Source organism: Diospyros lotus, chromosome 14 (genome assembly GCF_014633365.1).
Source record: "Diospyros lotus cultivar Yz01 chromosome 14, ASM1463336v1, whole genome shotgun sequence".
Classification (NCBI taxonomy): Eukaryota; Viridiplantae; Streptophyta; class Magnoliopsida; order Ericales; family Ebenaceae; genus Diospyros; species Diospyros lotus.
Genome location: NC_068351.1, coordinates 9,530,213 through 9,555,995, shown reverse-complemented (window position 1 = coordinate 9,555,995; position 25,783 = coordinate 9,530,213). Strand labels below are relative to the sequence as shown.

Below are 25,783 nucleotides of genomic sequence, written 5' to 3'. Positions count from 1 at the left end.
TTGTTAAATAGTTGTTGGCAAATGTACTGTGCGTATATGTAACCATGATATTTTTAAATAAATTTATTAAAAAATAATTTTTCTTAGAATAACTATTATTGTATGATCTATATGCTGATGTTTTTAATTACGTTAGAGAAAGTAAATTTATTAAATAATAAATTTTCTTAAATTATATTTAAATATAAATAAATAATCAGCATTACACCATTTTTATTGTTAAGCATTTAATTCAATCGAATTTAATTCATTTGACCATCCATCCATCTATTCGGCATAAAATAGAATAGAAAGTAAGAAACATTTAAAGTACAAGTTAAGTGGTTAGATTACGATAAAATGAGATTTGCATTAATAGGTTATGAGTTTGATTTCTTATTTTATGTAATAAGGTAAAATATTTATCTATGATTTAATTCATTTATTAAAATAAAAAATATGGGGGATAACCACGTATATATTATAATCTTAGGAATAATAATGTAGGGTAAAAAAATAAAATAAAATTAGAATCTTATCCTATATGATTGACGCAGGGGGAAAAATAAGATTCCAACAGCTCCTTCTTTACAAATCCAGTGCGTTTGCCATTTGCCATTTGCCATTTGCGAAGCACCGAGAGCTTCTCGTTGCCCGCGTTTCGAGGCATACAAGATTACAGCTGCCGAAACCCTTAGAACCGCAGCGAAAATGGTGCCAAATTCCGCGACCATTACTCGTATATCTTCGCCCTTATTCAGGTTCGCGCGCTTCTCTTCCAGGCCCCCCCACAAGCAGGTCGAAATCCCTCCAAACCCGTTTCGGATCAGTGGTATCGGGAGCTCTTCTTCCTGGAATTTCCGACCGTTGCTTCTGAATTACAGTCGTCGTCTCGGCGTGTTTAAAGATATGGATGCCGCCGACGGCCGGTATAGATTATTGGATGCTGATTATTTTCGAGTGTCAGCCGTTTCGGGTGGGGGTTCTGGAGGAAACGGAGGCTACGGCAGTTCCGGCGGTGGAAATTCCGGTGGCAAAGGGGAAGGTGCTGCAGGCGATGGCGCCCACGGCGGCGGTAGGAGTAATTGGTCGTTTCTTTCATGGTAATGGTTGTTTGTTCTTTCCATTTGTTTTTATTTGATGGCAACTGGTTAAAATCGCGATGTTAATAAACGAACACGAGGAAAAGACGAGCATTTCTACTAGTAGTTTACTCGCTGGAAAATATACAGAGACCAAAAATCCAAAACCGAATTGTTCAATGAGGCTAATCAATGCCATGGTGAATTTTAGGATAGAATGGAAATTTCAAAATTTATTTATTAGCGAAGCCTTTTGCTTGATTGTTAAATTTATATTCCGGGTCATATTATCTCACAGTTTCGTTTTCTTCTTACTGATTGATTTTTGTTTATATTAGTGCACGAGGTGCTTTGGGGTTGCTGGTGACTATCGTTATTTAATCTGATATATGTTTAATTATGATTTTCTCTGCTATTTTTCCCCCCATCATTTACTTGTTCATTATGTTGAGTTCTACAAGGAAAGATAATTTAATTTCCGACCTCTAATGGAGATCATCCTTTAATTACATCGAGGTTACCAAGTACAAAAAGGTGTATCATGTTTGACAGTCCCATGTTAATAGGCATTGTTGAGATAAGAAAACCAGTGCCTTAGAAACTACTGCCCTGATGTTTCATTTGTATTTTCTTGGGTAGCATTTGTTAAAATGAGTAAGATAAGGTTGGAATGTTTGTTGGACTAAGATATGAAATAGTTAACATAAGTGTGGGAAGCATTTCAAAATTTTTATCAAACTGTTTGATAAGTTTTTTGGAATGCACTGGAGGTCATATGCGATTTTATTTTTTTTTTTAATTTTTAAGATCCAAGATATGCTTATCTCGAAGGGATGGGGGGGGGGGGGGGTAAACATATCTGAAAAATGTTAGATAAAAAGTCACGTGACTTCTTTTTCAATGGTCGCCAGATAAGTTTAACAAACACATTAGAAAGGACAAAAATCTGGAATATTTTTCATATCTTATCTTTTTTGCTCTATATCTTGGTTAACACGCACTACATTGAGGGGGAAAAAGTATGTATTGTAATATCCCGGGAGCCCAGAGGAGGATAGTATATATCGAGGATAAGTAAGGAAGGAAACAACACCAGCTGGATACCTTTTGGTCTGAATGTAGGCAAAGAACTCTGAGGTTAAGCGTGCTTGAGTTAGGGTAGCTCAAGGATGAGTGGTCTCCTGGGAAGTTCGCGTAGGTCCATCAGGGTAAGTTATTCCGGTCCTTCTTATCGCTCGATGCGGGATGTTACAGGTGGTATCAAAGCCGACCCCAGAGCCTTTGAGCGCAGTGGTGGGGCAAACCTCAGCAAGGACGCTGAGTCCCTAAGAGGGGTGCGTGTAGGCACCTTAGGCGAATCTCACATCGGCCATGCAACTGGGGGAGATCTGGCACCGGTTGTAAGGTCGCATGACGAGGACGTCATGTGCTCAAGGGGGGGAGAATGTAATACCCCGGGAGCCCAGAAGAGAATAGTATATATCGAGGATAAGTAAGAAAGGAAATAACACTAGCTGGATACCTTTTGGGCTGAATGTTGGCAAAGAACTCCCAAATTAAGCGTGCTTGACCTAGGGTAATCCAAGGATGGGTGACCCCCCTAAGAAGTTCGCATAGGCCCATCAGGGTAAGTGGTTCCGGTTTTTCCTATCGCTCTATGCGGGATGTTACAGGTGGTATTAGAGCCGACTCTTGGAGAAGGCGATTCGATGAGGGCGGGGAGTGGCGCCGGGGTGTGAGGCCTGATCAAGGAGCGGCTCTTGGCAGGCTTCTAGGATGATAGCCTCCAAAGGGGAGAAGGTATGAGACCAGTTGTAAGGTCACATGACGAGAACGTCATGTGCTCAAGGGGGGGAGAATGTAATACCCTGGGAGCCCAGAGGAGGATAGTATATATCGAGAATAAGTAAGGAAGGAAACAACATCAATTGGATACCTTTTAGTCTGAATATAGGCAAAGAACTCCGTGGTTAAGCGTGCTTGAGCTAGGGTAGCTCAAGGATGGGTGATCTCCTGGGAAGTTCGCGTAGGTCCATCAAGGTAAGTTGTTTCGGTTCTTCTTATCGCTCGATGCAGGATGTTATAGGGTATCAATGTAATATCTCGGGAGCCCAGAGGAGAATAGTATATATCGAGGATAAGTAAGGAATGAAACAACACTAGGTGGATACCTTTTGGGCAAAATGTTGGCAAAGAACTCCCAAGTTAAGCGTGCTTGACCTAGGGTAATCCAAGGATGGTTGACCCCCCTAGGAAATTCGCGTAGGCCCATCAAGGTAAGTGATTCCGGTCCTTCCTATCGCTCGATGCGGGATGTTACATGTATTATCTCGAGTGGTTTGTTCTTTACACCCTTTATTTGGTATAAGTTCCTTGTACTACTGACCACCTGGTCCTGGTCCAATTCTGCTGCTAAATAAATGTCTTGCATGTTGCTTTCAGTAGGCTGTTGGTTCCAGGTTCTCTATTGGCTGGTCTCTACTTAAATTTTTTTTCTTAGTATGGTGCTGTATTTGGGCCTGTTACGGGATTATATAACATCTTATTATTTTAACTGGAACTTATTTGGAATTACGAGGTGTTAAGAGTACCTCAGTCACCATCCTCTTTTATCTGCGTTATTTGTTTCGTTAGTGGTGCTATCTGCAATGAATACTGTTTTCTGGTTGAAGAAGAAATAACAAAAATATTGCTCTGCTTGATGTTATTTTATCCCATGCACTTTGATGGGGTTGGGAAAATGATTCCTGCTCTTCTTCCCAACTTGGTTTAGTCTTTTGTCTCTGATTTTTGTTTCAGGTATTTGACTCTTCTTGAGAAGCACCCTGTGTTGACAAAGGCCATTACATCTGCATTCCTTACTTTCATTGGAGATTTTATCTGTCAGGTAGATCTGTTTTAAGTTTTTATTTCTTTCTCCTTCCCTTACACTTCTTTTCATCTCTTTTTTTTTTGGGGGTGGGGGGGGGGGGGGGGGGGGGGGGGGATAAGTTGACATTTGGATCAATGTGTGGTTTCACTTTGGATGATCAATATGTTGTATAATGAAGGATTTGTTTACATATTTGATCATGCTCTCAACATCTGGAGGTTTGCACATCACATGAGCTTTGTCATTTCAGTTTTTGGTCTTCTTTCTGTGTATTATGTATAAATGCTTTAATCCATTGATGTCCGGACTGTTTTTGAGGATGCTGCCTACAAGCTTCTCAGCATTGTAGTGTTCAAAGGTTTTGGATGTCTTTCCCTTTTTGTAAATGCTAGCATTGTTGCTCATGTTAGTCCTTTCAGCTTAGTGGGAAGCTCTTAGGGATTATGGTATACTAATAGACTTGCAGTCAGTGGTAAAAGAAAGTTTGATCTGCTCTTAATGAAAGTTGATGGAGGTTGGAATGTTAAGTTCCTATTATGATGTTTATTAACTGAAAGGCAATATAGGAAGTATAATTCACAATCTCTCCCCCATCTTCTATAAGGCCATATATATTTCATGAGATAAGGATCTCATGTAGTCATGTTTTTCATTGCATTTGGTATGAATCTTCCATGACCCTCTCTCATGCATATGGGATACACACTCACGCACATGCATGACCCTTTTCTCATGCATATGTAATTGGATGGCTGATATCTTGGGATATAGGGGGCTTGATTCAGCAGAATTAGCATATTATCCTCATATGAAACCCTGAATGATCAAAATCCTCTGGTATGTAGTATACATTTATAATATGTTATTACATACTAGCATTATTATACTACTGCATGTACTATATCTCCTGATATATTGTTTGTCCAGATCAAGGGAGGAGATTGTATCTTACCATATTCCAATCTTGTTAATCAAACGCTCTAGTGCTTGCTAGTCACTTTTTATCCACTTTGTCAAGTTATTAGGCTAGTAGGCCATGTAAATAAGACTGTGTTTGGCATAGCTGGAGGAATGTTCTAGCGTGTCAAGTGGGGTAAGTTGTATTAATCAAGTGGGCAAGTTGGGTAATTGTTTTGGCGCCCAAACCAAGCTATGGATCAGTATAAAAAGCACTGACCAAAGCCAATACCCACACAATAATTGAATTGAAGAATTCTGTTTTCCCTCCTCAATCCTCTCTTCTCTCTCAAATCTTCTCCCTCAATTCCTAATTCTTTCACCTCAACCCTTCTCAACAATTGAGAACCCACCTTGTCAAATCGGGGATCTAACAACTTGGTATCAGAGCAAAGTCCTGGTTGGTGATCTGTGGGGAGTGATCAGACACCATGGCTGACGATACCTGGATGAAACACATGGAGACTTAGTTGCAGCAAATGTTAGTTTCAATGGCAGAGATGCAAGCAGAGTGGATTCAATGGAAGGGAGGTTGGAGTCAGTGGTAGATTAAAAATTGGAGACAGTTGCAGAAAGGTTGTGTGCTGACATGCACGAGCAGATACAGGAGGAGATGTAGGAGCAGGGGAATTTGCTGCATGTTCAATTGCAATAGTTCATGCTTATGTTCTCTAGCTAAAATCAAGTAAGGATCTCTCCTGATTTTTCCCCCTAGAGATAGGATGGAACCAATCCTACCCGGGACTGGAACCAACAGCTAGAATGCTAGATCTTCAGAATTGGAGGGGGATCTGGCAATTGTGGGAGAGAATTTGGAGGATATAAGGTGGGAGGCTCAGATTCTCCCGCACCAAGCTGGTTTCCCAGTACCAAAATTGAAATTACTAGTATTCGAGGGACAGAAGCCTTGATGGTGGATAAGAAGATGTGATAAGTTGTTTAGTATCCACGGATGATTAAAGGGTGACCTTGGCGTTGGCCTACCTTAATGATGTTGGAGATGTGTGGTTTCAAGGGTGGTCTAAGGTGAGAGACAACTACACTTGGGATGATTTTACGAAGGGACTATGTGAGAGATTTGGTGAGTGGGGGATGATGGACATAGTGGACACAGTGGAAGAGTTTAATAGGTTGAAGCAGGATGGTACAATGCAAGAGTATCAATTGAAATTCGAAGAGTTGAAGTTCCTGATGTTGAGTAGGAACCTATTCATGACTGAAGAATACTTTGTATCTAGCTTTGTGGGGGGTTTGAATGATGAGATACGATCTGCAGTTAAGATGTTGAAACCACAAATTGTATAAGAGGCGGCTAAGGAGGCCTCTTTGCAAGAATTAACGGTAGAGGCCTTAATGAAGAAACAGAGGGGGCAGAGTAGAGGAGGAAATCCAGGTGTAGTACTATTTGGAGGAAGGGTGCAAGGGAAGGATGTCCTAAAGGGAGGAACAAGAATGAAATACCAGTCAACAACACCATCTAACCTGAGCCTATAGCCGAGGGATAAGCTCATAGAGCAAAGGAGACATGTCGAGTTGTGTTTTAGATGTGGGGATTGATGTTCTGCTGGACATCAATGCAAGAAGCAGCTACTTCTATTAGAAGGAGAGGAAGAGGAAGAGGAAGAGGAAGAGGAAGAGGAGGAAGATCTAGTCATAATCGAGGATGTGGAAGAATAGGACAATGCGACTATTTCCTTGCATGAAATCAAAGGAATGACCAGCAGCAAAATCATTAAGGTGAAAGGAAGAGTTAAAGACAACACCCTTATGGTCTTGATAGACAATGGAAGCACCCACAATTTTATTGATGAGTGAATGACTAAGAGGATGAAATGCCAATTGGCTAGCACTCAACCCCTATTCATCACTGTGGCTAATGGGAATAAAGTGGTCAGGAGATCCGCTTGTTCGGGGTTCTGTTGGGAAATTCAAGGTGAAGATTTCCAAGCTAATATGAGACTGCTTAAGTTGGGGGGCAGGGGGGCTTGCCATATCGTATTGGGAGTTGATTGGATGAAGGGAGTTAGTCCAATCAGCTTTGATTTCAACAAAATGGAGGTGACCTTAGAAAAGGATGGGAGGAGGGTGGTGTTACAAGGAAACATGGAGGTGGGAACTTGCAAATTAATTAAGGGGAAGAAGTTACAATAGCTATTCAAGAGGAAGATATCTCAAGTGGCAGAATTGTTTTCGATTGAGGCCACTGAGCACCTTGAAATAGGGGAAGGAGAAGGCTCTAGACCTAATTGCAAGCCACCTACAACCACTTGGTAGCTACATGAACTGACCCTACTTGATTTATTACACGTTGAATATCAGGACCTCTTTGTAGTGCCTAAATCACTAATCTCGAAAGGTCTTTGGACCACACCATACCCTTTCAACCTAATGCTAAACCAGTAAACATCAGGTCCTATAGATACCCACCCAAGCTTAAATCTGAAATTGAAAAACTTGTGAAAGACATGTTGAACCAATATGTTATCAGACCTAGCCATAGCCCATTTACTTCCTCCGTCCTCTTGGTTAAAAAGAAAGATGGCACATAGCGTTTTTGTGTTGACTGCAGACAACTTAATGAAATTACCATAAAAGATAAGTTTCCAATCTCAATCATTGAAGACCTACTAGATGAGCTTAAGCATGCTTTTGTATTCTCTAAACTGGACCTAAGGTTGAGCTACCATCAGATCAAGATGGACCCAACTGACATACCCAAAATAGCCTTCAAGACACACCATGGCCATTTTGAATTCACCGTTATGCCTTTCGGCCTAACCAACGCCCCTGTTACATTCCAAGCCCTTATGAACCAAATTTTTAAACCATACCTCATAAAATTTGTATTGGTCTTCTTTGATGACATTCTAGTCTATAGCCGCTCGTTTGATCAACACCTAGAACACCTTAGGACCACTTTTGAGATCTTGAGATGCAACCGATTGTATATCAAACGGTTAAGATGTGTCTTTGCATAGAGATAGGTAGAGTATCTTGGGCTTATCACCTCTAGGGCCAGAGTTGGCACATATCCCAAGAAGATTGAGGCCATTTTGGCATGGCCTACACCCATCAACATCATGGCACTAAGAGGGTTCTTCGGGCTCACCGGGTATTACCGGAGATTTGTGAAGAATTATGGGTTGCTTAGTAAGCCACTAACTGAATTATTGAAGAAAGATGGTTTCAGGTGGAGCCCTAAGGTTGAGGAGGCCTTTAAACAACTGAAGAAGGCACTAAGTGAGGTGCTTGTGTTGGGCTTGCCAAATTTTAGCAAGCCATTCACGTTGGAGACAAATGCCAGCAACTCAGGAGTAGAGGTGGTTCTTTCACAAGATGGCAGGCCACTAGCCTTCTTTAGCCAAGCCCTAGCCCCCAGGCACCAAGGACTTAGCATCTATGAAAAAGAATTGATGGCAGTCCTAATGGAAGTGGAGAAGTGGCGACACTCCTTAGAAGGGGGAAAGTTTATCATCAAAACATATCATGAAAGCCTGAAATTTTATTGTAGCTGAGGTTGCATACCCAACTAAGAAAGAAAGGTATGACTAAACTCATGGGTTTGGATTATGTGATACATTTCAGGAAAGAGAAGGAGAATGTGGCAGCAAACGCATTGTCTCGCTGCCGAAAGGAAGGGATGATTACAACCATTTCAACAGTAGTATCGGATTGGCTCCAAGAGGCAACAAACAACTATCAAAAGGGAGAGTGGACGAAGGAGTTATTGGAACAGTTGAGCATTGATGTTAATAGCCGGCAAGACTATGCCCTGATCAATGGAGTGATAAGGTACAAAGGAAGAATGGTGATTGGGGATTGTGAGGACTTGAAGGACAAAATACTGTAATGAGTACATGGATCACCTATAGGAGGCCACTCGGGTATACAGAATTCCTACTGTAAGGTGAAACATGTATTCTTTTGGCCTTAGCTAAAAAAGTATGCGTGGGATTATGTGTTGAATTGTGACGTGTGCAGACGATGCAAACATGAAACGGTGGCTCATTTCGGTCTCTTACAACCCTTAGCCATTTTGGAGCAGGTGTGGACTAATGTGACCATGGACTTCATAGAAGGACTCCCAAGGTTAGAAGGAAAGGATTGTATTTTGGTTATAGTAGACCAGTTTACTAAGTTCAACCACTTCATGGGCGTATCCCACCCGTTTACAGCACAAGAAGTTACTAGAGTGTTCATGGAGAATGTAGTGAAGATGCATGGAATCCCTCACTTCATAGTATCAGACAGAGACAAAGTATTTACTAGCCTATTTTGGAGAGAACTTATGAGGTCTTTAGGCACTAAACTGCATATGTCCACTTCATATCATCTTGAGACGGATGGTTAGTCAGAACAGGTCAATCAGTGCTTGGAATCCTACTTAAGATGCCTAAGTTTCTTGCAGCCAAGGGGTGGGCATAAGTGGCTGGCAGTTTCTCAATGGTGGTACAATTCGAGTTTTCACAGCTCAATCAAAATGACCCCATTTAAAGCTCTTTCTGGCTATAAGCCAGCATTACTACCTGCTATTGGGGGGCAGACTATAGTGGCTGCGGTTGGGGCATATTTGCAATAGAGATAAAACACTATACGGCTAGTGAAGGCAAAATTGGCTATGGCACAAAATAGAATGCAGCAATTGGCTGACAGGAAGTGCAGTGAGAATGAATTTTTAGTAGGGGAGGAAGTCTATTTAAAACTAAGCCAGCAACACCTCAAGGCTCTGACCCACCAGCCAATATTCAAACTAAGCCCTAAATACTATGGACCATTTACTATCCTGGAGAAGATAGGAACAATGGCCTATAGATTGCAATTATCGGAGGAATCACACATCCATCCAGTCTTTCACGTTTCTCTCCTCAAGAAAGTTACTGGAACACAAAGGGCCAGCCCAACACTTCCTCCTATCGTGGGGGAAGAGATGGAAGAAGCAGTGCCTACAACTATCTTAGACGGAAAGGTGGTTCACAAGCATGGGGTTCCTCTCACTCAGGTACTGGTCAAGTAATCGTCCCTCCACTCGGACAACAACACGTGGGAGTACTTTCCGGACCTTTTAAGACAATTTGCCAACACGGCCACCTTACTACACATTTCTTGAGGACAAGAAATGACTTAAGGGGAGGGGATTGTCACGTTATTAGGCCTTGTAAATAAGACTGTGTTTGGCATATTTGGAGGAATGTTCCAGCATGTCAAGTGGGGCAAGTTGTATTAACCAAGTGGGCAAGTTGGGTAATCGTTTTGGCACCCAAACCAGGCTATGGACCAGTATAAAAAGCATTGACCAAAGCCAATACCCACACAATAATTGAATTGAAGAATTCTGTTTTTCCTACTCAATCCTCTCCTCTTATCTCTCTCACTCTCTCTCTTTTCTCCCAAATCTCCTCCCTCAATTCCTAATTCTTTCACCTCAACCCTTCTCAACAATTGAGAACCCACCTTGTTAGATGGGGATCTGACACACTCTTACTAAGGTTTAATTTCTGCTAGTTTTCTATAAGATTCAACTTGTCTCACTTACTAAACGTGGGAAAAAGTTAATATTCCACACATTTCTAGATATATTATTCCCAGGTCTGAGGAGATTGTATCCTACCATATTCCAGGTTCCTAATTGTGAGAAAATAATTATGAGAGAAAAACCTAAGAGATTAGTTTCTTAGTGTGTTATTTATAATAGGCACAATGGGCCTAATAACCTACGGGCTTAGCCTATGGACTTAGCCTAATTACACATAGTTGTAACAAATAAATAAATAAATATGTAATATATCTAATTATACTAATAATTCTAATACTCCCCCTCAAGCTGGAGCATAGATATCATATGCACAAAGCTTGTTACATATATATTCTATTCGAGAACCGTTTAGAGACTTGGTGAAGACATCGGCAAGTTGATCACTGGAGTTAACAAACTCTGAAATAATAACATCTTCAACCAGCTTTTCTCTAATAAAGTGATAGACGATTTCAATATGCTTAGTCCGCTCATGAAACACTGGATTGGAAGCAATGTGCAAGGCAGCCTGATTATCACAAACAAGCTTCATAGGAGACACTTCACAAAACTTGAGTTCCTCTAGGAGTTGCTTAAGCCAGAGAGCTCACAAGTTGCATTAGCCATAGCCTGATACTCTTCCTCTGCACTGGATCTAGCTACTACATTTTGTTTCTTACTTTTCTAAGAAATCAGATTTTCTCCCACAAGAACACAATATCCAGAGGTTGACCGACGATCAGAAGGAGAGCCGGCCCAATCTACATCTGCATAATAACAAATATATGTGTGCCCCTTATCCTTATAGAGTAGCCCTTTACTCGGTGCTTGTTTGATATATCTCAGAATCCGGATAACAACATCCCAGTGAGAATCACATGGAGAATTGAGAAACTGACTCACCACACTCACAGCAAAAGCAATGTCGGGACGAGTGACTGTGAGATAGTTCAGTTTGCCTACCAATCTTCTATACCTTCCAGGATCTGAGTAAGACTCCTCCTGGCAAGAGTTTGGCATTTGGGTCCATTGGGGTGTCAATCGGTTTGCAGTTCACCATACCAGTTTCTTCTAAGATGTCAAGTGCATACTTCTTTTGAGAGATCGAGATCCCATCTCTTGATTGAGCAACTTCAATACCCAAGAAATACCGGAGTTTGCCTAGATCTTTAGTCTGAAAGTGCTGATGGAGATGTTCCTTCAGATTTTGTATACCAATCTGATCGTTTTCTGTGATAACAATGTCATCTACATAAACAACGAGGTAGATACATAAAGAAGAAGAATATTGATAGAAAACTGAATGATCAGCTTCGCTTTGAGTGAGACCAAAGGCTTGAACCACAATGCTGAACTTGCCGAACCACGCTCGTGGAGATTGTTTTAGGCCATAGAGAGACTTCTTGAGTTTGTAGACTACATTGGACTCCCCCTGAGCAACAAAACCAGGTGGTTGCTCCATATAAATCTCTTCTTGCAAATCACCGTGAAGAAAGGCATTCTTAATGTCCAATTGATAGAGCGGCCAATGACGCGTGGCAGCCATAGAGAGAAATAGGCAAACAGAGGCCATTTTAGCAACCGGAGAGAAGGTATCACTGTAATCCAACCCATAGATCTGTGTAAAGCCTTTGGCAATCAAGCGGGCTTTAAGACGTTCCATCTGTTCGTCAGGGCCCACTTTAGGGGTGAACACCCACCGACAACCAACGGGAGTCTTTCCTGGTGGCAAAGGCACCAAATCCCAAGTGCCAGTAGAATGCAAAGCACCCATCTCATCTAACATAGCCTGGCGCCAACCAGGATGGGACATGGCTTCACCTGTTGTTTTAGGAATAGAAACAGAAGAAAGGCTCGAAACAAAAGCACTATAAGCAGGTGACAAACGGTCATAACACAAAAAATTATAAAGAGGATGTGGATTGCGAGTAGACCGTGTATCTTTGCGGAGTGCAATAGGAAGGTTGTCGGGCTGAGGATCCATGGCAGGAGTGACCACTGACGGAGAGAGTGAGTCAGGAGAGTCGCAGTCAAGAGGAATGTCGGTGCCAGGAGCAGGATGAGGACGGCGGTGATAAGTAAGAAGTAGAGGAGTCGGGGAGTGTGGCCTGGAAGATGGAAGTGAAGGGTCCACCGAGGAGGAGACAAACGGATCTGATAAGGGCAACGGAAGAGAAGGAATAGGCAATACCTGGTCAAGGCGTTGTGAATCGGGCTGAACAACCGAGAAGAAGGATTCTTGTTCAAAGAATGTGACATCAACAGACATAAGATAGCGGTTCAACTCAGGAGAGTAACACTTATAGCCTTTCTGCAACCGGGAGTAACCGAGAAAAATACACTTGAGGGATTTGGCAGCAAGTTTATCATGTCCCGGTGAAAAGGAATGCACAAAACAGATACATCCAAATATACCAAGGGGAACAGAATAAAGGGGCTAGGAGGGGAACAAAAGAGAGTGAGGGATGTTGTCCTTTAACATTGAAGATGGCATGCGATTGATCAGATAACACGCAGTAAGAATAGCATCTCCCTAGAATTTGGTGGGAAGATTGGCATGTAAAAGTAGTGTTTGTGCAGTTTCAATGAGATGGCGATTTTTACGCTCGGCAACACCATTTTGTTGAGGTGTATAAGGATAAAAAGATTGATGCAGAATGCCACAAGTAGTCATAAAAGTAGTAAATTGAGAAGAAAAGTACTCAGGGGCATTATCACTACGTAAAGTACGTATAGAAACTCCAAACTGTGTTTTTATTTCAGCAGTGAATGTCTGAAAGATAGAAAACAACTCAGATAGACTCTTCATGAGAAACAACCAAGTGCAGCGAGAAAAGTCATCAATGAAAGTAACAAAATATGAGAAACCAAGAGTAGTAGTGACACGACTGGGCCCCTATACATTAGAGTGCACAAGAGAAAAGGGAGCCTCAGCCCTATTATTGACACGATTGGAAAAAGAACTACGTGCATGCTTACCACGCTGACATGACTCACAATCAAAAATAGACAACGATGACAAACTAGGAACTAATTTCTTCAATTTGGAGAGGCTAGGATGACCAAGACGAGAGTGGAGGAGATCTGGGGAAGCAGTACTTGTGCAAGCCATTGGCACAACAAGATAATAGTGACCCTGTGACTCACACTCGACGCCAATCGTCCGTCCCGTACCCTGGTCCTGTGCACAAACAGAGGTAGGAGTGAAAGTGACTGAGCAGTTAAGGGTTTTAGTAAGCTGGCTAACTGAAATCAAATTGAAAGGATTGCCAGGGACATATAAAACCGAATTTAAAGATAAAGACGAAGTAGGCATGGTTTGGCCTATCCCTTTAACTGTAGTTTTGGTGCCATCAGCCAGGGTAACTGTAGGCAAGGTATTAGAATAAGTAAGTGAAGAGAAAAGAAGTTCATTACTACACATATGATCAGTGGTGCCAGAATCTATAATCCAAGGACCAAGAGATGGGCTTTTAGCAATGCAAGCAACGGGATTACTAGGATGAGATTGTTGGGTGGTCTGAAACTTCAAAAAAACATCATACTCAGCTGCAAACATAGGTATCAATTGTGAACCCGGTGCAGATTGGGTAGAACTAGGATCACTCTGGAATGCATGAGCGGCACTGGGAGATGATGTAGGCGGAGCAGCGGGCCGACCATGTTTCTTCCAACACCTGTCCTCAAGATGACCCAGTTTCTTATAGAAGGTACACTGTGGACGTGTTCGATTATTATTACGGCCTCTATTTCCTTCTGAGGGAGAAGCCTGAGATACAAGGGCTAAAGATTCGGCTGGAGGAACAACATGAGAGGAAGAGGACATATCATGTGTACCGGTCATGTTCAACAACCTTTTAAAAGAGTCCTTCATGGTAGGATTAGTGGAGCTGGTCAAGATTTGATGTCTAATGGTGTCAAACTTTGGGTTTAGACCGGAAAGAGCAATAACCATAAAAAACTTCTCTCTTCGAGCAACCTGTTCGGTCTTGGTCATAGTAATGGGAAGAAGAGCATCAAATTCTTGCATGAGAGCTCGAACCTGTCCCAAATAAGATTCCATAGACGACTCTTGCTTCAAATTCTTGATATTAGAGACCATAGTGTACAAACGTTGGATGTCATTCGTATAACATTCTTCAGCTTCCTTCCACACATCAACACAAGTTTCAAATGGCCGAAAGAGCTGCATGATGGATGGATCAATGGACTGCCATAGGAGACTGCATAATTGGGCATCAACTTGTTCCCATCTAGCCCGATTGGCTTCCGGCACACTTTCAGCATTTGTGGTAAGATGATCGACTTGGTCATGCCCTTTGAACCACATTTTGACAGAGGCTGCCCATGAGAGATAATTGGCAGACCCTATCAACTTAACCGTGGTGATATTCGCTGTTCCGAAATTGGAGACAGTAAATGACTGAGAGGCAGCAGGAGTAACAGGTGCAGTTGCGGGAGTAGCACCAATAGAAATTGCATCACTGAGGTTAGACATAGCAAGGATTTGACACCGGGAATAGGCCTAGGGAAGGGAGGCGAGTTGAGCTGGAGAAGCCGGAGGAAAACGAACGACGAAAGCGCCTTCACGCGCCAGCGCGTGGGGGCGGACGGCTGTGCGTGGGAGCTCCGGCGGCAACTCGGCCTGAAGGCAGCGAACCCTAGGGTGGGGTCAGTTCTAGCAAACGACAGCTGGAAAGTGATGTTCCGGTGTGAACAGTGACGGTGAAGGGAAACTTGGGTTTTTTTTTTTTTTTTTTCTGCGTGAACAGTGACAGTGAAGAAGAAAACTAGGGTTTTTAGGCCGCTGGAAAAAGATACACGGCGGTGACTTGGGTTTTTCTCACCGGTGGCTCTGATACCATGTGAGAAAACAATTATGAGAGAAAAATCTAAGAGATTAGTCTCTTAGTGTGTTATTTATAATAGGCACAATGGGCCTAATAACCTATGGACTTAGCCTAATTACACATAGTTATAACAAATAAATAAATAAATATGCAATATATCTAATTATACTAATAATTCTAATACTAATCTTGTAAATCAAACATTCAAGGGCTTGTGACTACAATATTGTCAGTTTGTATTTTCCCTTGGTCATCTTATCAATTTTAGCCTGTACATACAAATTATTTGTCTTGGATTATTGATTTGAATTGTATTTTATTTGCTGCTTTGTGGTTTACTACTTATGTGCTTTGTTTTCTTTTGATGAGTTAGCCTTTCAGCATAATTTTATGTTCTCTAAACATGTGGCCCAGGTTATGGTTGATCAAGTACCTTCACTAGATGTGAAGAGGATTTTTCTATTCACTCTGTTGGGGCTGGTTTTGGTGGGTCCTACACTACATTTCTGGTAATTACTATGTATTTGGTATTTGTTTTTTCTTAATTTTTGTATGTATGCTGGACTTGTATGTTTCATCATTTTTGCATATCCATTTTATCATGCCAAAACATAGGAGGTGCTTAGTAGTAGGTCTATTTTTTATTTTTTTAGGTTTTATTTTTCCCAGTACTTTGGGAACAAATATCATAGACCTATCTCTAAGAAGGAAGCAGGGGATTCCTCCAAAACAATAGGCTTGATCTGGATCAGTTTTCAGGTTGGTAAGTTTGTTAGTGCACTAATTCCCTTCCCTTGATCAGACTCTTTGAACTTTCAACAAGGGCTCTGAGGGGAAAGCTCTGTATTTGCAATGGTTTTCTTTAATTTTATTTTTTATAATTGTGATGGTCAGTTCATAATCAGTTTTTACTTTTAATGCTGTTGTTGCTAATCTCTAGGATAATCACCAGCCTCAGTAAATGCCCTGAAGCTCTGCTTTCAAAAACTATTGTGAAAATAGCTTTTTGCCAAAAAAAAAAAAAAAAATCAAAGAAAAGTTTGTGAACAAATATGACCCTCTTTTAACCCTTTTAAAGCTTGGAACCTTGTGCACTGGGAATGTCCTTTTTAGACTCTTCCATCGAGGTTCTCATGTCATTCTTGTTCCTATATTCACCACTTGACCCCAAGAAGAGGGCATTCTTCTCTGTTGGGAATCGGGATCAAAAGATATTCCTAGTCTAGATTTTCAGTGTGATGACGTTCAACTGCTCCAACATATTGAATAACTTGATTAAGAGGTGGAACTTCTATTCAAGTAGTTTTTCTTTCCTATCCCATGTATCCTTATCTCAAAAGGTTGGAGAAGAGGAGGCTATATCATTACTTAAAGAATGAGAAGGGAAGTCGGAGAAGAGGGTGTGGGGCTTCTATTCTCGTAGAAGGCAGGTTAGGTGAACTGGGGGTCTGGGAAGTCCTAAATGTTAACTTTCAATGGCTTCAATCCCCATTGGGCACTCATTCTGCTTCTATCTGGGTGATTTGAGGATGAGTTTTGGCTGGTAGAGATCTCCTTATCAATACTGCATGTCTGCATCCCTATCTTTAGGAGCAACTGTTGGATCTGATTGCTGCTCTCTGTATAGTTGATTCTTGATGAACCAGCTTTGTTGATTAGCTGCTGGGCCTACCTGGGCAGGGTTTATTTTTGATTTACATTATTATATCTTATCAGTGAAGTCCATATGGCCCTTAGGCCTAACCTGTTTATTTCTTTCATGTCGTGCTTTTCTCTGCCTTCTTTAAGCCATTGGCTTGTTATTGTTTTGGATAACCAGCATGTAGAGATGGTTGGAGGAGGTCTGGAATTTATATAGTTGACAGGATTAAGGCTTGTAATTGTTGTTGCTATTGGATAACCAACATGGGTGGGCCTTAGCCCAATTGCTTTGTATTGCCCTGACATTTTTTGATTTGGAGAATATTGCTGCCCCCACGAGTCATTCACCAAGCATGTGGTTTCTTAATGTTCAAAACATGGGAGTCAATCATCTTCTGTAGCAAGGAATTTCTCAATCATGGTAGCTCTTCCAATTGACATACCTCCCATAGGATTTTAGCTATGATTTTCTGTTGGAGCCCATTTCAACTATCCTCTATCAGTGACAGCTTCTGTAGAGCACTTCATTTCCATCTTTATGTTATGTGATTTACTTAGGAGATATTTCATATTTTTATGCCTTGTATTCGTTTACTCTATTCCAAATTCAGTTTATGATTCTATATCCTGGGGGCTGCCAGAAGCTCATCATTAGTCAGGGCTTCTCAGAATAGGTCCCTTTGCTTGGATGGGATTCTGAGCATAATGATTCCACTCACCTGCGAAAGATCTGCCTAACTCATTATGCAAAGTCAGGTCAGTGATACCAAGCAAGAAAAATCCAAGAAAAACCTAAGGCCTCTTATACTTCCTTCTGACTTTGTAGGCTAAAATGCTACCAAGGGAAGCATCAATCCTTTTGGACACTATGTAGACAATAATCTTAAGGAAATATAACCTACAAGAACCTCTACATCTGGAAACTATGCTTCCTATCCCTGAGTTCACCATGACTAAGAAGGCATCATTCTAAAAATAATAATTGAACTACAGCCTCCTCCTTCCAATCTTTGATAATTTGTTAGTTGCTTCTACTTCATCATTCTATTAGAATGAGCCTCAATGACAATGTTATTGCAGAAATTAATGTTCTCTCTCAGTGATCCAAATTGTCAAAATCACATCAATCTTTGGCAATAGCAGCCTTCAGAGTAAAGTTGGACTGTTAATCTGTCATTTGGTTTTCCAGTGAACATTCTAGAGTTGAATAGTGTCTTTTAGCTATTCAAATATATTCCTCATCTTCACTTTTTCTTTTGTTTTCTCCCTGCCTTTTGCTGTGATTATCTTGATGTAGTTGGATGTATGCTCAGTCATTCTTTCAGTTGAGTGCTTTTGAAAGAGATGTAGAAAGGAGATCTTTGTTGATGTTGTTGACTCTGAAATCCTTAACATGTGCAAATTATTGGGTGGTATAGATCTATGAGCATGAACTTCAAGTGTACTGGTTGAAAACCCAAGAATGTCACTCCACAAAGTTCTGTTATCATCAATGGCATTATCTTTTCTTTATTCCTTTCCCATTCTTGCTTCTCTGTTATGTATAATTATTTGGATTGTCTTTTGTATGCTGGCTGACCCCACATTGCATGATATTAGGTATTTGTATTTGAGTAAATTGGTAACGTTGCCAGGAGCATCAGGTGCTTTTTTGCGCCTTCTGCTAGACCAGGTGACTTAAACTGCCATTTAATTTTTCCTGCTTCAACTAGATCTTGTGATTCATCCACTGGGCTTTTCTTTTACTGATAGTGGTTCATTAATTTGAATTTGGAGCAGTTCCTATTTTCTCCGGCATTCATTGGAGTTTTCCTGTCTACATTGGTAACACTTGAGGGGAGACCGTCACAAGTGGTGCCAAAGCTTCAGCAGGTACATACTAAGTTCTAATTCTGTTATTATTATCTCTTGAGGCATCAGTTAACAGAAAATTGTCCTGTTTACAGAAATTAAATATGCTTATGTTAATAATGATTGTCATTTGTAAATATGCTTATGTTAATGATGATTGTCATTTGTAGGAGTGGTTTTCTGCTGTGCTTGCAAATTGGCAGCTGTGGATACCTTTCCAATTTCTCAACTTTCGATTTGTACCACAGCAATTCCAGGTTTGGATGACATAATCAATTTTGTACTTGTTGGGATTTTATCCTAGAGTGAAAGAGGAAAAATTTTGGTCTTGTCATTTATGACTCCTGACATCCACATAGAATTGCATTAAGTTTAGAAAGAGTTCCAAATTTGTATTACAACATGTTTTATTCATGAAATAAAATGAACTAAGAGCTGAACTGTGCAATATAAAATTCATATTTTGAGCGTTTACAAAGTGACTTGTTAATGCTAATTGATATAGTTTTGTTCTCTTCATGATTTCAGATTGTTTAATTGTTTTTGCATTTTATTCGTTTAGTTCTTTGAAACCAACAAACCATGGATAGATGCAGGGCATACATGTATTGCCTGATCACTTAACATGAGTGCTTGTGCCTGTTTGGGATACCTAAGCTAGTTTTACTGAAACAAATTATGGAGAAAACTTGACTTCAGAAAAACTATGGATTCAAAAGGAAAGGTATAACTACCAAGATAACGAGTATGAAGCTATTTCCATGAGAGGATGAGGTTAGTTGAGTTGTAGCATAAGTTCTTAACCTCCTTTGCCTATATTCTTTTTCACCATAATCATGAACTACACTTGATCCTAACTAAGTTAGGGTTGGGGGAATGGCATTTATAATGTTAATTGATTTCTAAAAGTCACATTGACAATATATCCATGCAAAAGAATGTGTCAAGATTTTACTCGGGATGCCCTTCCTGATGCAACCATCTGGCGAGGGAATGATGAGGTAAAATTCCAACACTATCTTCATATGGAAAAATTTTATGAGATGGTGCTGAATAAAGATAATTGATATGTCATGTTCCATCACATAGTTGATATTTTAAACCAACTTATACAACATGGAAAGATGTATCTTTTTCCAAATTCTATACTATTTTATAGATTGATTGTAATTGAATTTCTATTTAGTTTTCTACTACCTACAAAACTTGACCAACTCTAGTTTGTTTCTAAATATTTGAAGTTTGAAGTTTTTTAAAGCAGTCAGTTATTCTCACCTGTCTTACATTAATAAAGATTGGGATATTGATAAATTGGTTCTCCTTTCATATGCATAGATAAAGATTTATCTTTTATTGTCTCCTTGTCCTGTCTTGTACCTTTGATTTTCTGGTAATTGTTCTGTTGGCATGCCTGAGGATCCTTGGTTGCAATGGTAAGATGTTCCTTGTGTCTGGGAGGTTATAGGTTCAAGTTGTGAAAACAACTTCTTTACAAAAAACCAAGGGGAAGGCTATGTACAAATACAACCCTCTTCTCTTGACCCCCTCGTTAATTGGGGAGCCTCATGCTAGGAATGCTTTATTTTGTTTTTTTGCATTTTTATGTAGCCCAATGACATCCTTGCTTCATAACCTTAAATTTATTCTTTGAAATATTTTGGTGTTAAGACAATTGCATTTGGTGTTAAGGAACACTCCAATCTACCACAGTTGTCATATAATCCTGATTTGGATGTTTGGGACACATTTCATAGCCACATTCCAGGATTTGAACGTTAGTGAGACTTGACTTCTTAACTTCAAGCAATAACAAAACTACAGTTCTGCACATTGTGAGAGGTAGGCGCTGTTAGGCATCCAATTGAGTCTCCTACCTGCAGCTATATTGTTACTTTGATCGCTTTCTGCATCTATTTGTTAAAAAGAACTTGAAGAAAGATGACCTGACATGCCAACCATCATTGGGGGCAAAAGTTTTCTCAATATTTTCTTGGCTTCTAGGTAATTGAACTGATCTCTAGTAGTGTCATGTATTTACTTTCAGTGTAGACCTCATAGCCGGCTCAACTAAACAGTAACCTCTACTTTGTCTATTGTCATGATGTGTCAAATGTCTGATGATGATGTCAGTCATCTAACATTTTTAGTATCTTTCACTCCTTTCTCAGCACACTTGTCTTTCATTTTTTCCTATATCTAGTTGCCAACTCTTCCTTCATTTTCCATTTCAGGTCCTTGCCGCTAATTTTATTGCCTTGATATGGAATGTGATTTTGTCATATAAAGCCCACAAAGAGGTGCTTGCAAAATAGGTATGTTTATAGTGCAAGGGGATATTGATGGTTTTACATGGATACTGGAATTGGAAAACTAGACCACATAATGAATGCAATGTGAAAGTAGAATATGTATGAATTTGAGAATCAGAAATTCATCAGTATAATTGATGGAAACTGCTGAAATTGCAAATTCACCAAAGCTATTTGCACTATACTATTTCCATAATCAGAAATAGGACCTTGATGAAAGATTGGCTGTCATCATATTTAAGGGTCTGTTAGTGTTTGTTTGGGGGGCTCATCCGCCATAAATTCCATATTTAAAGAGATGTGAGACCCTCCAAAAAATTTAGCAGAACAAAGATGAAAAACTACTAATGCTACAAGACAGTAATTGCTTGTACAGATGTCTGGCAATGCTGATGCTACATATGGAACTAGAATTGTGAAAGGAAAAGAAAAAAAAAAAAAAAGATGTTCTTATGTGGATATAAAAATGCAGGTTTATAAGTTATGCCATTTTTTCCCTTTTGTTGAAAAATCTTTGTTCCAAATATAGCCCAAAGCAGAATTTGGTTTCTTAGATTAGGACTGCTTAATAAGTAGAGGGTCAGCCTTGGTAGCAATGAGAAAGTTACTGATTTTTTATGTAGTCTTTGATACACTATTGACACAAATGAATGAGCTAGATGTGAGGTGCAGCATTTATTTGTGTGAACTAAAGAAAAAAAATGAATAATTATCCATAAAGATGAAATAAAAATGAATAATTGGACAAGTACTAAATTTACAAGAAAATTTTTTTAATAATTGAGAGGGAAAAAATCACAGGACAAATATGAAGTCTCCACTAGTAACAAAATAATGGATATAAAAACTTTTCAGAAATTAGATAAAAAATAATCTCTCCCAAAAGTGGATACAAAGCCATCAGAAAAATTGAAAGCAAAACTGATCTTCATGAACATCGGGAGCTCCCTCTTCATATTTAGGTGCTGTCAGTAGCATTTGTTGTCAGGATGCCTTGACTAGTGCCCCTTCAACTGATTGAAGGCGCAATTGGCCAATGGATCCACCCGCCCCTTTTATGAGTACGGACTCATCAAATATCTTTTTATCTGTTTTATGGTAATGGCTATGATTATGGGAGGGAGCTGGTATAAGATCTGATGTGCCAAAACTAGATGTCCCATACGGTGTTAATGATGAGTGTATTGAGTAGGAGCAACCCCCTTAACTTCAATGAAGAAGATCAACTACAGAAAACATATGTCACCAACCAGGGATCTCCTCTTTGAACATAACTTGCTTACTAGGGGGGAGGGGGAAGTTTTAAGAATTTTTAGAAGGTCAAATTTCATAGTCGGATGAAAATTATGCAAGATAAGCTGAATTTCTTGCCAAAAAATAGTACTTATAAGTTGGTGGAACTTCTTGCGGGTAGAAAAGCACTGAAGGACAAATGAATTCTCAAGTTAAAGAAAGATGGCAGTGGAAGTCTAATGAAACAGAAGACTCAGTTGTTAAAAATTTTGGCACAATAAAGGTACTAACTTGACTAGATCTTCTTGTTAGTTTGGAAAATCAAATTATTCAACTGGAAGAAAAAAATCACAGTTAGTGTTGACAGCTAGCATGATTGAACTGAGCAGTTGATGTGAAAACTGTTTTTCTCCATGGTGACTTGGAGGAAAAAATTTATGGAGCAACAGAAAATATTTGAAGTTAAGAGGAAAGAAAACTTTGTTTACAAATTGAAGAAGAGTTTTTACAACCTTAAACAAGGGCCAAGCCAATGGTACAAGAAATTAGATGAGTCATTTGTACAAAACAGCTGTAAAGAGAAGGTTTCTTGATGGTAATTTCAGTGCATTATTATTTTATGTTGATGACATGCTAATTATAAGGGTGACAATTAAGCATATGCCCTGCAAACATGACACGAACTTGACCCAAAGTTTGTGGGTTTAGGTGACATAAATATGTTCATGTTAAATTTGGGTATTGCCCAAAGTAGCCACAAAAATAATCGAGTTAGGTTTGCATTGACTTGCTTAACCTGAAGATGACATGCATTGGACTTGTTTATTAAATGTGTGAATTGTGTGAATCCCGATTCATTTAGCTTGTTTAATTTGAAAAATTCTATATACTTGGATTTAGATATTTGACTCAAATCGTTTATAACATTAATGATTTAGTTTTAATTGTAATTGTTTAATTGCTGAGCTGACCTAACCTAACATGACTTATTTATAAAATTGGTTACGTAGATGATATTATATCTACCTGACCTAATATGACTTATTAAATGGATTATATGGGCCTTATCGTGTCAACCTGACCTGACATGACCCATTTATTAAATTTAAATAGGTTGTGGGGGTTGTTCTGTGTTATTTGTTTAATAAATGAATCATGTTCAAACTAAGGTATTTGACATGATTATTTATTTGGGTCATGTTCAAGTTGATCTGATTACTATGATATTCCTAGATTGAGATGACCCAAAGCCAGTCTATGAACACGAATTTATCGTTCTTAATTAATGGACAAAATTTTAAAATGATTGTTGACTTGAAAAGGGAGTTGTTCAAGTCCTTTGATATTTAATACGAAGGATTTGGGCCCAGTCCAACAAATTCTGGAGATGATAATTTGTGACAGAAAAGCTAGGAAGTTTTGGTTGCCATAGGGGAATTGCGTTGAATCGATAATTGAGAAGTTCAACGCGAAGAATTTTAAGACAATTAGCAAATCTTTAATTGGTCATTTCAAATTGAGAAAAATATTGTTTTCCTTTACCAAGGAATGAAAAATATTGTTATACTTTAGTCTTTACTCAGCTGTTGTAGGAAGTCTAATATACGTCAGGGTATGTACTAGTTTAGATATTGTCCATACAGTTGGAGTGATGAGAAAATTACTTACTATTTTATGACAAGAACACCAGGTAGCAATCAGTCAAGTGGATCCTTGGATATTTGAAATTGTATTTGTGTTTTGGAGGTTCAAAATCAGTCGTATAAAATTATTTGTCTACCTAATCCCTCGGAAAGTTTCTGTACGCATTATTTTTTTAAGAATAAAGAGTTTTTGTGTGTATTATTTTATTAATTAATAGGGGAGAGAATTTATATTTGCCCTGCCCTGCGATCTCTCTCTAAATTACTGGAGGTTTTTCACATAAAATATGGTAGTAAAGTTGTTCAATTATTCATTTTTCTTGCATCTTTATTGGCACCTAACAATTTCTTTTGAGTTCGCTCACCACCCACCCCATTTTCAGCACTCGACACATTCAAGTATTGGTGGTTTGAAATGATCTGCAAATATTGCATTTGAAATGCTACTTTTTAACGATTAATGCTTCCTACAGTGACTTGGGAAAGGGTGTTCAATATTGTTGTTCATTTGCTCATAAAAAGTTGGGATTATTGTATTTCTCTAGACGATGAAGCATTCACCAAAGCTTATTTTGGTGGTTTGGATGAACTTCCTTTTGAGCTGTTACTTGGAAAAGCAGAATAAATAATTTTAGCAGCTTCAGCTTTGACAGATTTAGTTCATTCCTATATAATATGATGAATTCATTGTGAAAATTCTTTGAAGATGTAGGAGTGCAGCCCCTCTAGTAATCAGGCTTTTCATGCTGCTGCTAAAAGAGTTTAGGTGTTGGTCGGCCCGCGAACCCAGAGACGTGCAAACTACTGTGTAAGTGTTTTGTTCTGGTAAATGATCCTTTAAGGTAGGTTTTGAAGGTTTGAGCATGGGGGTATGGGATGAACGATGAACGTGATATCACACTCACACGCCTTATGAATTTTGTAGATTTTGTTTCTCCTGCTTTCCCTTCCTGTAGGGATCCTTTGGATTATTCTCTAGACAGCGTAAAAGCCCACTTTGTTTTGATCTAAATAGTTACCAATTTCTACTGGGAAGATTTTCACGCAAATGAAAATGAAAATGTGAGACTTGGGCCTGTTCAATTGTATCTTAAACATTTTATATTTATATTTCAAAAAGATACGTTATTCATTTTTAGAAAATTTTTAAAAAATAAAAAATAATGTTTATATATATATATATTTTAGTATTTAGTAAAAATTAAAATTATAAAAAATGTGTTCTACATTTGTATACACCCACACCCTGCCCTTGATTTCATAATTTTATAAAAGTTTAAATTTGTTTTTTCTCCGAATTGGGAGAGAACGAATAGGGAAGGAGTGGTGGCTTCGTCTTTGGTTTTTGCCTTGGTATCGCTAAAAGTAAATTGTTTTAAGTCGTCTATTATTCACTGTCTGATTTTTGGGAAGCCAAAATAAATAAATAAATAAAGAGTGAAAAGGGGTGGTCAGGTTGGATCAAGATGGCAGACAAAGCCAAATCGAAGGACGATGGCGATGGGAGACGGGCGATGGGTAAGGGATGACGTACTTACTGAAGAAGATGGGGAAGCGACATGTAGGTGTCACACCGTCGTCATTGAACTTTATGATTATCTTGCAAGATTATTTTTGATTTTTTTTCTAGGAAAAATAATGAAAATTAACGAACATTAAAAGAAAAAAGAAAAAAGAAAAAAGAAAAGGTGAGCCAAACAAAGGTGGAATTGATATGCTGCTGCTGCATGTACACAAGCAATGAGATTTCGGCAGGCATCAACAGATTCTCCTGAGCCCCCTCCCATTGCGTCCCACTAAACCCAACCCCCTCCCCCCTCCCAAAAAAGAAAAAGAAAAAGAAATTACATAATA

The 25,783-nt window shown here is 39.3% G+C and overlaps 1 protein-coding gene across 4 annotated transcripts; it reads left to right on the top strand.

Moving 5' to 3' along the window:
* The first annotated feature begins 574 nt into the window (after positions 1-574).
* Positions 575-25,744, top strand: LOC127789997 (protein sym-1). 4 transcript variants are annotated; one of them, XM_052319188.1, is made up of 8 exons: positions 575-1,082; positions 3,861-3,948; positions 15,667-15,761; positions 18,493-18,565; positions 18,673-18,765; positions 18,915-19,001; positions 20,976-21,056; positions 24,642-25,744. In XM_052319188.1, exons 1-7 carry the CDS (start codon positions 691-693, stop codon positions 21,054-21,056), a joined length of 909 nt encoding a protein of 302 aa, XP_052175148.1. In that variant the 5' UTR covers positions 575-690; the 3' UTR covers positions 24,642-25,744. The 4 variants fall into 4 exon arrangements, with proteins under 4 accessions (XP_052175148.1, XP_052175147.1, XP_052175150.1 ...); XM_052319187.1 differs by having other exon boundaries at positions 24,636-25,744; XM_052319190.1 differs by lacking the exon at positions 24,642-25,744 and adding an exon at positions 24,403-24,605.
* The last annotated feature ends 39 nt before the right edge of the window (positions 25,745-25,783 follow it).